At 36.6% G+C, this 12,352-nt stretch overlaps 1 protein-coding gene across 4 annotated transcripts in view; it reads left to right on the top strand.

The window, feature by feature from the left end:
* Positions 1 to 12,352, top strand: part of ZNF143 (zinc finger protein 143) — a gene marked incomplete at its 5' end in the record, with an annotated part of 42,309 nt that overhangs the window by 9,553 nt on the left and 20,404 nt on the right. For 2 of the 4 annotated variants that reach the window (XM_081064759.1, XM_081064757.1), the window contains 6 exons: positions 1,548 to 1,666; positions 1,986 to 2,078; positions 2,905 to 2,988; positions 4,047 to 4,130; positions 5,388 to 5,584; positions 6,303 to 6,377. In XM_081064759.1, coding sequence (XP_080920885.1) covers positions 1,555 to 1,666; positions 1,986 to 2,078; positions 2,905 to 2,988; positions 4,047 to 4,130; positions 5,388 to 5,584; positions 6,303 to 6,377 — 645 coding nt within the window. The remainder of the gene's footprint in view (positions 1 to 1,547; positions 1,667 to 1,985; positions 2,079 to 2,904; positions 2,989 to 4,046; positions 4,131 to 5,387; positions 5,585 to 6,302; positions 6,378 to 12,352) is intronic. The other 2 variants (XM_081064760.1, XM_081064758.1) reach the window with 2 other exon arrangements.

The following is a 12,352-nucleotide window of genomic DNA, read 5'->3' as shown; positions in this document are numbered from 1 at the left end:
ATTATGCTTTCTGCCTATTGCTTTTTTAAATATTGACACTGAAAATCAGATCTTTAGACCTGGAAAGGTCCTCAAGAGATACTCTGGTCCGGTTCCCTGGCTTAAAGCAGCTAAGTTATCCCAAATCCTCTGCGATAACTCAAGTACTTTTTAGGCACTTGAGTCAGCAGCGAGCAAACAGGGAAAAATCCCTGTCCATTCTAGTGCAGGGGGAAATAGATAAGAAACAAACAAACAAGTAAATACATGTAATATGCCCAATAATAAGTACCATGTGGAAATATGAAGGAGGGAAGAGAGATAGGGTATATCATGTTTGAGAGGTGAGAGGTGCAGTTTGAAATGAGGTGAACAAGGAAGCTCTCATTGAGGTGACATGGAACAGAGACTTTAAGAAGATGAGGGAATAATAATGAAAATGCTGGAAAGAATGTTTCAGGCATAAGGAACATAAGATATAAAGATCCTCAAGCAGCAGAACACTTGTTTGAGGAAAAGCAGGGACACCAGTGTGGCTGCAATGGAATGAATGAGATGGAGAGTAACAGGAAATGAGGGACAAGACCATTGGCTTCATAGGCCAGTGTCAGGACTTTGGTTTTACTCTGATGAGAAGCCATGAGGGTTTGAGCAGAAGAGGGACATGCTCTAACAAAGGGCACTCTGCCTGCTGTTGAAGAGACTGTGGGGAAGTCACAGTACAAGTAGGCAGACTAGTTAGGATGCTTTGCAGTAATGTGGGTGAGAGATGTAATGTGGGTGGTAGGTAGGCTTGCACCAGGGAAGGAATGGCGAAGGTTGTGAGAAGTGGCCGGATTCAGGATAGATTTCTGAAGATTGAGGCAACCAGGATTGCTCATGGATTGTAAGTTGGAATGTTCAACTGTACTAAACCCAAAGAATTCTAATTATGGGAATTTTAGACATGATACAAAACCAATAGGCAAGACTGATAGGCAGTGTGCTTAATAGTACTGATGAATTATGAAAAGCATGCTTTGGACTTTGGGTTAATACTCTTTTTTTTTTTTCTTGCAGCATGGTTTTTAATAGCAAATAAATGAAATAGTAAAATAACCATGAGTAGAGGGCTTATCAAATATATTAGGACCTGTACTCAGCATGAACCACAACACAGCTTTTAAAAGGAGATATTTCTATTTGTGTGGACATGGAAGTGTTACCAGTTCAAAGTCTCTATGCCTGACACTTCAAAAGGCCAAAACTCAAAACGTCAGAGTTTGGAGTAAGGAAAGTTTTATTGATCTAGAAAGTGCCGATGGAGAAGATGGGGGCCCTAGTGGTATTTCATATCCATCTTAAGAAAGCACAGAGTTCAGGCTTCTTTTACGTCAAGGGAAGGGGAAATGGGAAGGGCAAGAAGTGACTCGGGTTAATACTCTTAACCTGCATATTAAGTGAAATTTCAGCTTATTTCAAACACTGTTTACTTTCTTAGCAATTTTTTATGGTTCTGAAATGTGCTTTGTAGCTTTTTTTTCATGTGCATCATTCTTTGTTCTCAAGTGCCTATATTTTTCTTCAAGGTAAAAAATGTTGTTAGCCCAAATAAATCGAGATTCTCAGGGAATGGCCGAGTTTCCTGGAGGAGGAATGGAGGCTCAGCATGTTACCCTGTGCCTGACAGAGGCAGTAACTGTGGCAGGTGAGCAGTCTTGTTTAAAGGGACGATGTGGGTTTGAAAACAGCATTTGTCTTAAGGGAAATGAAAACTCACTGTGTTTACTTCCCTCTTCCTGGTATAGCTAAATGCAAGCCAAAGCTAAGCCTTTTTAGGAGCTTTCTTACCTTGGTGTGGGTGCTGGGTACAGTAGGGCAGGGAAATATTTTTTGTAAATGCTAGAAGAAATTCTATTTGAGTCTAAGTTAAGCAATCTACCTTTTGCCTAATTTTCATTTAAAAAAATTAAACAGCATGCACATATAATAGTTACCTAAAGAAAATAACTATCTTTTTATACTAGATGGTGACAATTTGGAAAATATGGAAGGTGTCAGCTTGCAAGCAGTGACACTTGCAGATGGTTCTACTGCTTACATACAGCACAATTCCAAAGGTATGTGCCTCATATACAGCCCATTGGTTAATACTAGCAATGCATAACCTCAGAGTTAGAGCGCTTAGCAACTCTACCCCTTCCCAATCCCTCCTAAAGACTCTATTGCATATTTTAAATAGTTTCAGTTTAACTTAAATTTTGTTTTGATAATTTGGAGATAACCTTTGAGATATTTGAAAAATGGGGAAGCGGAAGGGAGAGTATCCCCAGCCTGTTTCTAGTAAGACCTCTCTTACTTTTTTTGGTTCAAGTTATTATTTAATGTTTTTATAAAATATGCATAAGAGTATAGACATTTGATTTTGCTTATATAACATTGTCTCTGAATCACTGTTTAACTTTGCTCCAAGAAATAGTCTAATTCGCAAACTACTTGTTTTTGTGGAAACCTACTGAGCATGTGTATATGTAGTCCAAGGACTTATGCCTCCAGGGATGAGAATGACAACTAGCCTCACATTCACTGACATATCTGTTTATTCTTCCCAGCTTCAGCTTCTCAATGGTCAGAGTCACTGTTCCTAAGTGGCTCTCAAAGGTATATAGAGGTTCAACTCATGTAGCCTGCTGTGATGAGCCACTCTTCCTCTTGAACTTGTCTAATTGAAAATTGGAGGGGAGGAAGGATGGCTGAGGGAGGATTTTCTGCTTTCTGTAGGATCACTGGATGTGTTATTGAATTGCCTCAGAACATTGAGGGAAGAATCAAGATGAACATGATCTTAAGTAGTGTATGTTTTTATAGTTGATATCATTTTGAAATTGTATAACGTTTAAAACTTTCTGCTTGTGCTAATTTATTGGCTTAAATGTTGTGTTCCAGATGGAAAACTCATAGATGGCCAGGTCATTCAGTTGGAAGATGGTTCTGCTGCCTATGTTCAACATGTACCCATACCTAAAAGTAGTAAGTATTTGATACTTATTTAGCCTTTTGCTGCCTCCAGTTCCTCTACTACTTAAATTTAATCCTGAGCTCTAGTCCTCCTTCTGAAAGGGAAGATCAATAGATGTCAAAAAGAGCATCTAAAGACCTTTTTTTTTTTTTAATTTATTGGGGTAACAATTGTTAGTAAAATTACATAGATTTCAGGTGTACAATTCTGTAATACATCATCTATAAATCCCATTGTGTGTTCACCACCCGGAGTCAGTTCTCCTTCCATCACCATATATTTGATCCCCCTTACCCTCATCTCCCACCCCCAAGCCCCTTACCCTCTAGTAACCACTAAACTATTGTCTGTGTCTATGAGTTTTTGTTTCTCATTTGTTTGTCTTGTTCTTTTGTTGTTTTTGGTTTATATACCACATATCAGTGAAATCATGGTTCTCTGCTTTTTCTTTCTGACTTATTTCGCTTAACATTATACTCTCAAGATCCATCCATGTTGTCACAAATGTTCCTATATCATCTTTTCTTACCGCCGAATAGTATTCCATTGTGTATATATACCACAACTTCTTTATCCATTCATCTATCAAAGGACATTTTGGTTGTTTCCATGTCTTGGCCACCGTAAACAAAGCTGCAATGAACATTGGAGCACACGTGTCTTTATGTATAAATGTTTTCAGATTTTTTGGGTAGATTAAAGGCCATTTTAATTGAGACTTTCTCTCAAAGATAAAAGAAAAGAAGTTACTAGACTACACTTGAGATAAATGTGCAACAGTCCTAAGTAAATATTTCTATTATTTGAGCAAAATCTTGCATGTCTCTCGTTTTCTTCTTTTTTGTTCCTTCTTTCAACTCTCCTTATCCCCTGATATATTCCTAAAACAAGTATCTTAATATCTTTTTACCTTTAGACACTTATTCAGAGCAGCTTTACTGAAATTACTTAAATGTTCAAGGACCCATAAAGCAAGTGTAGTTTTTATAATGTGTTTAATGATTTATTTGCTCTGTTGTTGCTGAGTTGTCAGAAAACATGGGATCTAAATGTAAGCATTGTTCTCGAGCAGGGGACAGTTTACGTCTAGAGGATGGTCAAGCAGTACAGTTAGAAGATGGAACTACAGCATTTATTCACCATACCTCCAAAGGTAAAATAGTTTTGGAAATATGAATAAAATAAGGGAGAAATGGCAGTGTGGGAAAAGTAAGACCTGCCTTTAGTTACTGAAGTGCTGTCATGTAAAAGAATTGTGCTTGTTCTCAAGTACAAGATGGCAGATTTTTGCAGAGTCTAAGGAAAAAATTTCTAATAATTTGAACTGTCCAATGCCAGGTCTGAATAGCAAACCCCTGTTGCCTGGAAGACTTCAAATAGAGGCTGCTTTTAAAATATGAAATTAAATATTTGAAAATTAAATTGTTGATTTTTTTCTTCCCCTTAAATGTAACTTCTTTAGCAAAGTCCTTTGCTTATTGTATTGATCTTTATTAAAAACTAAATAAAATTTTTAAAAATATCTAAAGCAAATATGGCAAAATGTTAACGTTTGTTAGCTTTGTGTGGAGAGGACCACGGGTTTGAGATGGAATGCATCAAAGTAATGAGCATAGCTCTGCAACCAGAATATCTGTATTCAAATCTTGGTCTGCTATTCTTTAGCAGTATGACCGTAAGCAAATTACTTAACCTCCTTGTTCTTCAGTTTCATCAGCTATAAAATGAGGATTATAATCAGTATCCACATCATAGGGTTGTTGGGACAACCGAATGTGCAAACATCTGTAAAGCACTTAGAATAATTCTTGTCACATAGTAAATGCTTAATAAATTACCTATTGTTATTTATAAAATATTTTATTATAGAATGATGTAACGTTTTAGAAAAACTGTTTAGTTGTGAAACCAAAGGGAGAAATTTTTTAAATTTGTAAGTAAATTTGCTTATTAAAAATGAGAAAAAGTAAACTCTGAAATTTTTCTTTAGCTGTGGGAGTAAATCACGGGTTCATTGTAATTGTACAGATTTACTATTTCACAACACTGTATATAACTTGGTATAGTTACTTAGAGGGCAAAAAATGGACTTTGGAGTCACACTGACATGAATTTGGATCCTGGTTTCTCTACATACTGATTTTGACTGTTAATTGTTAGTTTTATTCATTTCCTGGTTCCTAAGGAAAGTAAGCTTACTTCCCCAAACCTCAGTTTCCCATTTGTACAGTGGGGGTAGTACTAAGTATACCTGTCTCCCAGAATTATAAGGATTGAATGAAATAACACATGTAAAACAAATGGGCCAGTGCTCATGTAAACTACTCAGTAAAACTTCCTTCTCTTTTTCCTTTAAATACGTAACTGCTTATCAGACGCTCTTTAATGCCATTCTCTTCCACTCCCTCAGATAGTTATGACCAGAGCGCATTACAGGCAGTTCAGCTGGAAGACGGCACCACAGCTTACATCCACCATGCAGTGCAAGTCCCGCAGTCTGACACCATCTTAGCCATTCAGGCTGACGGTACAGTGGCAGGTCTGCACACTGGGGATGCCACGATCGACCCCGACACCATCAGTGCTTTGGAACAGTATGCAGCAAAGGTACATCATTTTACAATGACAACGACGTCCTTTTTTATTTTTCATTAAAAGAAAAGAAAACAAAAATACATATTTTATCAAATAAGAAACTAGCAATTCAAAGTCAAAATCAAACACAATGCAACATACAGATGATGTATAATACGTTATAGATGATGTATTATACACTTGAAACCTATATAATCTTATTAACCAATGTCATCACAATAAATTTAGTTAAAATTTTTAAAAAAAGAAAAATACCAGAGCAAAAAAAGGAAGTCAAAATCAGACAGCATCAAGAAGATTGGCATTTATCTTAAAAGAAGTGAAATGTAAAAAGAAATACTGAAAGATAAATAAGGTGATGGGATAAGAGCTTATAGAAAAGAAATGTGTGGCAGGTAACTCACAAAAAGATATATTTGAGGATGAGTGCCATAAGAGAAGTATAGATGGAGCTGTTTATGAATTAAGAAGTAGAAATTAGAGATTGGAAAAAGGGAAGGAAAGTCTCAATTAAGTTTTACATCAAAAGGGCAAGGTTCCCCCACCCCACCCACCTCCGGCATAGAATATATATATTCTATATAATTTAAAAGGTTATTTCCCAACTTTTATTATGGAAATTTTCAAACATACACAAAAGTAAATGATAATGAATCCCTATGTACTTATCACCCAGTCTAAACAACTATCAAATGGTAACATGTTTTTAAGCTTTATTTTATTCCTATAGGTGTCCATTGATGGAAGTGAAAGTGTAACAGGTGCTGGAATGATCGGAGAAAATGAGCAAGAGAAAAAAATGCAGGTATGTAAATCTACTTTTTTACATTAGAATCTCTTTCTCTTAGCATTTCTAGGCTTTTTTATGGATGAAAGCCAGAATAGGGAACTCACTACCTTTCTAGGAAAATCTTACCCATTCAGAAAAACAGTGTACAGTATGTATTAGCAGCTTTCTGAAACTACCTCAGGTCTCAGGATTCATCATATGGTTGTTCAGTGGCACTGAAGAAATAGAAATATCACAGAAATCCAGCTGATGTTTTTGTGCTAGAAACCAAGGCAGCTTTGGAGACCAGGTGATCTAATTGCCCCTGCCTGTAGCAGTTAGTGGATCCTTCTGGGGCTTTGTCATTATTATGACTAACTAATCCTCGCTACTTTGCTTTTTATATCTTTGTTTCTTTTGCTTCCGATTCCCTCCATACTTTCCTTTTCAACTCTTGGAGAGAAGGTCCAGCATAGCTGGTTATCATTGTTCCTACTGGGCAAAGCTGTTTGTACTTTTTGTGCCAGACTGCTTCCTGGGCTGCAGATGGCCGTGAGTTAGCTGCATTTGATTCACATGCTCACCCTGGGTCCAGTCATTGGCTAACCCTTACCCAAATAACAACTTGGAACAGCAGTGCTTCTAAAAGTTTTGTAGCAAGTACCAAATAGTACAGATACATTCTGGGAGATCGACAATTCAAAACTTCAAAAACTTGTGTAATTCAAGACTCTGTTTAGAATTATGTGGTTTTTTTGTTTTTGGGTTTTTTTTTGGAATTATGTGTTTTTGTGTTTGCATGAGTGGGTGTTCTTAGAGCTTCTATAATCATTGTAGCATATTCTTGCTCTAATGCTGCTCCTTATTGTCTAGGAAATTATCTCTGATACTTTGCTGGCTGCTCCCTTATCACAGTGTTTGCATTCTTCTGACAGTTTTATCATATTTAACTCCTATTTTAAAGTTACTGCTTCAGGGCCACACTTAACTTGAGCATTAGCATCACCACTAAGTGACACTGAGTGATACTATTAGGGATTATCAAGAAGGTTTTACGTTTATAATAATAGTAAATGATAAAATAACAGGAATCACTGAAATCACTGGTAGAAATTTGATGCCTCTAAACGTTGCTGAACAGCCAGTATTTCTGTTTTTCAGCTAAAGTGGTGCCATGAAGTGGCAATAAACACTATTTACAGTTCACTAAGCCCATCAGCTTTGAAACTATGTGATTCTTGACAAATTTTTCAAGTCTTTGAATTCATAAAATGAGACTTTAATATTTTTTATATGGCCGTATGTCATATCCATCTAAGTCAACCTCTACTAAAGTGCAAACATAATGTAAATATATATAAGAGATGCAGGTCCATATCTGGGTGTGACCCAGTAAGGGTTCTATTTCTGATTAATGACTAATAGTTATTATATAAATGTCTAACAATTATGCAGTGATCCCCCAATTAGTCTAGTACCCACCTGACATTATACATAGTTGTTGCAACATTATTGACTCTATTCTCTACTTTACAGCCCCGTGACTATTTTGTAACTACCAATTTGTATTTCTTAATCCCTTCACCTTTTTCATCCAGCTCCCGAACCCCCCTCTTTCTGGCAACCATCAATTTGTTCTCTGTATCTATGAGTCTATTGTTGTTTTGTTTGTTTATTTGTTTTGTTCTTTAGATTCCACATATAAGTTTATGGTATTTGTCTTTATCAGTCTGACTTATTTCACTTAGCATAATAGCCTCTAGGTCCATTCATGTTGTTGCAAATTGTAAGATTTCCTTTTTTATGGCCGAGTAATATTCTATTGTACATGTGTACCACATAAGTACATTTTTTGAAATAATTTTCAGTCCTCATCACAGGTTATGAATTCTACCTTACTTCATTGTTTCAGCTTAATTAAATTAGATGCCAAGCCCTTGATGTATATTTCATACCAGAATTAAAGCTTCTGATAAATTGGCATAGGAGGGAGCAATATAGCAACAGAAAAGATTCAGATGTGAGCCTCTCCAAGATATGCGCTGCCACAATCTAGTCTGAAAGTATGAACTGTTGGGTTTAATCTGTCAGACCTGAGAAGATGATAAGCACACTCACTTCTCTGGTGCTGCTAGAGAAGTAGAGAGACTAGCAAGAACTCTCTTCTCTTTCTTTGGAGTCTCACTTTAAGTAGTATCTGCCTTTAGAATTCATGTAAAGCATAATTCCAATTCTGCTAAGATAAAACTACACACAAATATATGTATATTTAGAAAATACTGAATAGAAATCCATCATGATGTTAGTAAAAGTTTTCCCTGGATGGTGGAATTACAGTTCCCTTGAACTTCTCTTTACTCTTTGCAATGGTATCCAGATTCCTCCAATGTACTCTTACATGGATTACTGTTATAATTAGAAAAAGTAATCATGAACTTTGAAAAATAAGAGTTAATTTTTAAAGAAGTCATAGAGGCTCTTCTGGTTTTTGAGAAATAAACAGAAACTTTCTTATTCCAATTCCAATTTATTTCATATACTATAAAAGTCAACCATTTAAAGTGGTAAACCGCAATGTGGTTTTAGTAAATTCACAGAGTTGACCAATCATCACTACAATCTTAATTTTAAAAGTTTCTAACACCCCCCCAAAAAACCTTTCAGTTCCTTTTGATTCTGTTCATATATTTAGTGACATGAATCTTTTTACCTAGCACTGTGAGGTATGAAGGCAGATAAGACACAATCCTTGACTTCAAGGAGCTGTTAAACTAATAGGGAAGAGAAGGGAATACAGATAGTTTTAAAATAAGACAGCTGATCAAGTGCCGTGTCAGTGATCTAAGCTAAACATTACAGAGATGCTGAGGAATTGAAGAATCACTTCTGTTTGGAATGATGAGAACATACTTCGTGGAGGTAGGGAGATGGAATTTCCTAGGCAGAGAAGATGTGGAATTGTATCATTCTTTGTAAAGACACTTTTCAGTCTATAAGCATTTCCCTTATAACTATTGGGAATTGCGCTCATATTTTACCTAAATGTTTTATCAACATAGGCCTACCTTTAATCAGAAAATTGTAGTCTTCAGCATTTAATGGATACACTGTAATACATGAGTATGGCTAAATTAATGCTTGTACTTTAACAATTATATTGAGATCTATAGCTTGTTTTTTTAGTTGATTTGACAGTTTCAAGGAAAAACCTAAGGTACATTCTGTATAGCCACCAGTGTCCATATTAGGCATACTGAACCACCGTTTTCTATGCTGTTACCTAATTCTGGGCACCTCTAAATCCCCTAACCCTTGTTCTAGCCTCAGTAATTGTCTACTTTTTCCCTTTACCATTTAAATGTGTGTTACTGTGGTCAAATGGTGAGGACCTGACACATTCCCAGAGTTTCAATAACTCTATTCAAAGCTAGAAGAATGATTTTTTTTTTAATAAGATTTTATTTGGAAAGGGGAACAGGACTTTATTGGGGAACAGTGTGTACTTCCAGGACTTTTTTTTTTTTTTCCAAGTTGTTGTCCTTTCAATCTTAGTTGTGGAGGGTACCATTCAGCTTCAAGTTGTTGCCCTTTCAGTCTTAGTTATGGAGGGCGCAGCTCAGCTCTAGGTCCAGTAGCCGTTGATAGTTGCAGGGGGCGCAGCCCACCCTCCCTTGCGGGAGTCGAGGAATTGAACTGGCAACCTTGTGATTGAGAGCCCACTGGCCCATGTGGGAATCGAACCAGCAGCCTTTGGAGTTAGGAGGCTGGAGCTCTAACCGCCTGAGCCACCAGGCTGGCCCTAGAAGAATGATTTTTAAAAGCTGTTTTGTCACATGCAGTATGATAAGAAATAAACAAGTCTTTAAAAAGGATCTACCCTAAAAAAAATCTTATGTAATGTAAATGCATAATGTAAATAAATTAAATGTGTTAAGTCACAGTTTTATGCAGATAGAAAATATCTGGGTTTACCTGAAAATGAAGGAAACAATGATTATTTTAAAACCTAAATATTTAGTAATATAAGTAAAAATAATTTTTATCAGTTCTCATACTGACACAGATTCAGTCAAGCACATTCATTACCTTAAAAATGGAGATAGAAAGGATCAGGCAATTAGAAATATATGTATGAAATTTTTTTTTAAGATTTTATTGGGGAAGGGGAACAGGACTTTATTGGGGAACAGTGTGTATTTCCAGGACTTTTTTCCAAGTCAAGTTGTTATCCTTCGATCTTAGTTGTGGAGGGTGCCATTCAGCTTCAAGTTGTTGTCCTTTCAGTCTTAGTTGTGGAGGGTGCAGCTCAGCTCCAGGTCCAGTTGCCGTTGCTCGTTGCAGGGGGCGCAGCCCACCATCCCTTGAGGGAGTCGAGGAATCGAACTGGCAACCTTGTGGTTGAGAGCCCACTGGCCCATGTGGGAATTGAACCGGCAGCCTTTGGAGTTAGGAGCATGGAGCTCCAACCGCCTGAGCCACAGGGCCGGCCACAGGGCTGGAGTTTTTATTTACCAAAAACTCCATGTTGATCTGCAGCAGGTGCTGTATGACAGAATCTCTTTGGGAAATAAGAGAGTTCTCCTTAACAGAAACCAAAGGGATTCTAACAGCTCTTTGGAAAAAAGGGTCATCTGCTTAATTTTATTATGCCTTTTATTTTTGGATTTCTCTTTCAGCCTTTAGCATCTGTAGTATCTCCTCAGTCATGATGATCTTTATTCCTCCATTATTTTTAATTTTTTTGCAATATACAAAAGCTTTCGGAAGAGTCTTTTTGCGCCATGTGTCACAACCTGGGATGTTGCAACACTATTACCACATTACTCACAGAGGAGAAAGTCATTCTTCAATTTTTATATTATCTTAATTTCTAAAATAGATTATCATCTTTAAAAAGCCTCTAAAATCAGTGCAGTTGTTTGAAATCATGTGGTGTCCATTTCCAGAAAAGTGATTTCTGCTGAATATAAGTACAGACTAGGATTATATGGATTGTAATGTGTCCCACAGGTGACCCAAATGACCTAACACCTCCTTTTTCATTGCCTTTGAAATTGAAAATGCTTTTTACATTGTTTTTAGGACACGTGCTAAAAAATAAAAAAAAAGCATGTGTGTGTATATGCACGCATGTGTGGATCCCTTGAGTATGTCAGGGAATACCTGTATATAATGTGAATGCCACTTGGGTTGATTTTTCTAGAGTGGGAATACAGAATTCCCTTCCTTAATTGCAGTTTCAGTTACTTGTGGTCAATTGTCCAAAAATAGTAAATGGAAAATTCCAGAAATAAACAATTCATAAGTTTTAAATTGTGTGCTGTTCTGGGTAGCATGATGAAATCTCACACTGTCCTGTTCCATCCTGCATGGGAGGTGAATCATTCCTTAATCCAATGTATCCATGCTGTACACACTACCTGCCCTTGAATTAGTAGCTATCTTGCTTGTCAGAATGACTGTCATGATATTGTATTACTTGTCTTTAAGTACTTGATAGTATTTTACTTAATAATGACTCCAAAGCATAGTAGTAATGATGCTGGCAATTCAGATATTGCAAAGAGAAGCTGTAAAGTACTTCCTTCAAGCAAAAGTTGAAAGTTCTCAACTTAATAAGGCATTTTATCATCTCACATAGTCATAAGAAAGGTGATTACAGTACAGTAAGCTATTTAGAGGGAGACCACATTCACATAACTTTTATTACAGTATGTTGTTATACTTGTTCTATTTTGTTTTTAGTTATTGTTGTTAATCCCTTACTGTCCCTAATTTATAAATTAAACTTTATCATAGGTATGTATGTATAGGAAACAACATAGTATATACAGGGTTCGGTACAGTCTGTGATTTCAGGCATTTCCTGGGGGTCTTGGAATATGTCCTCTATGGATAAGAGGGAACTACTGCAGATTTGTGAGCTCTTGCTATACCCCCTCATGAGTCTCCTTTCAACTTCTTCCAGAACTGCTGACTTCAGCCGTGGAACAGAATTAGCCTAACTGGCT

This window comes from Rhinolophus hipposideros (assembly GCF_964194185.1).
Source record: "Rhinolophus hipposideros genome assembly, chromosome: 10".
Lineage (NCBI taxonomy): Eukaryota > Metazoa > Chordata > Mammalia > Chiroptera > Rhinolophidae > Rhinolophus > Rhinolophus hipposideros.
The sequence above is the reverse complement of the archived record's forward strand: the minus strand, read 5'-3'. Positions and strand labels throughout refer to the sequence as shown.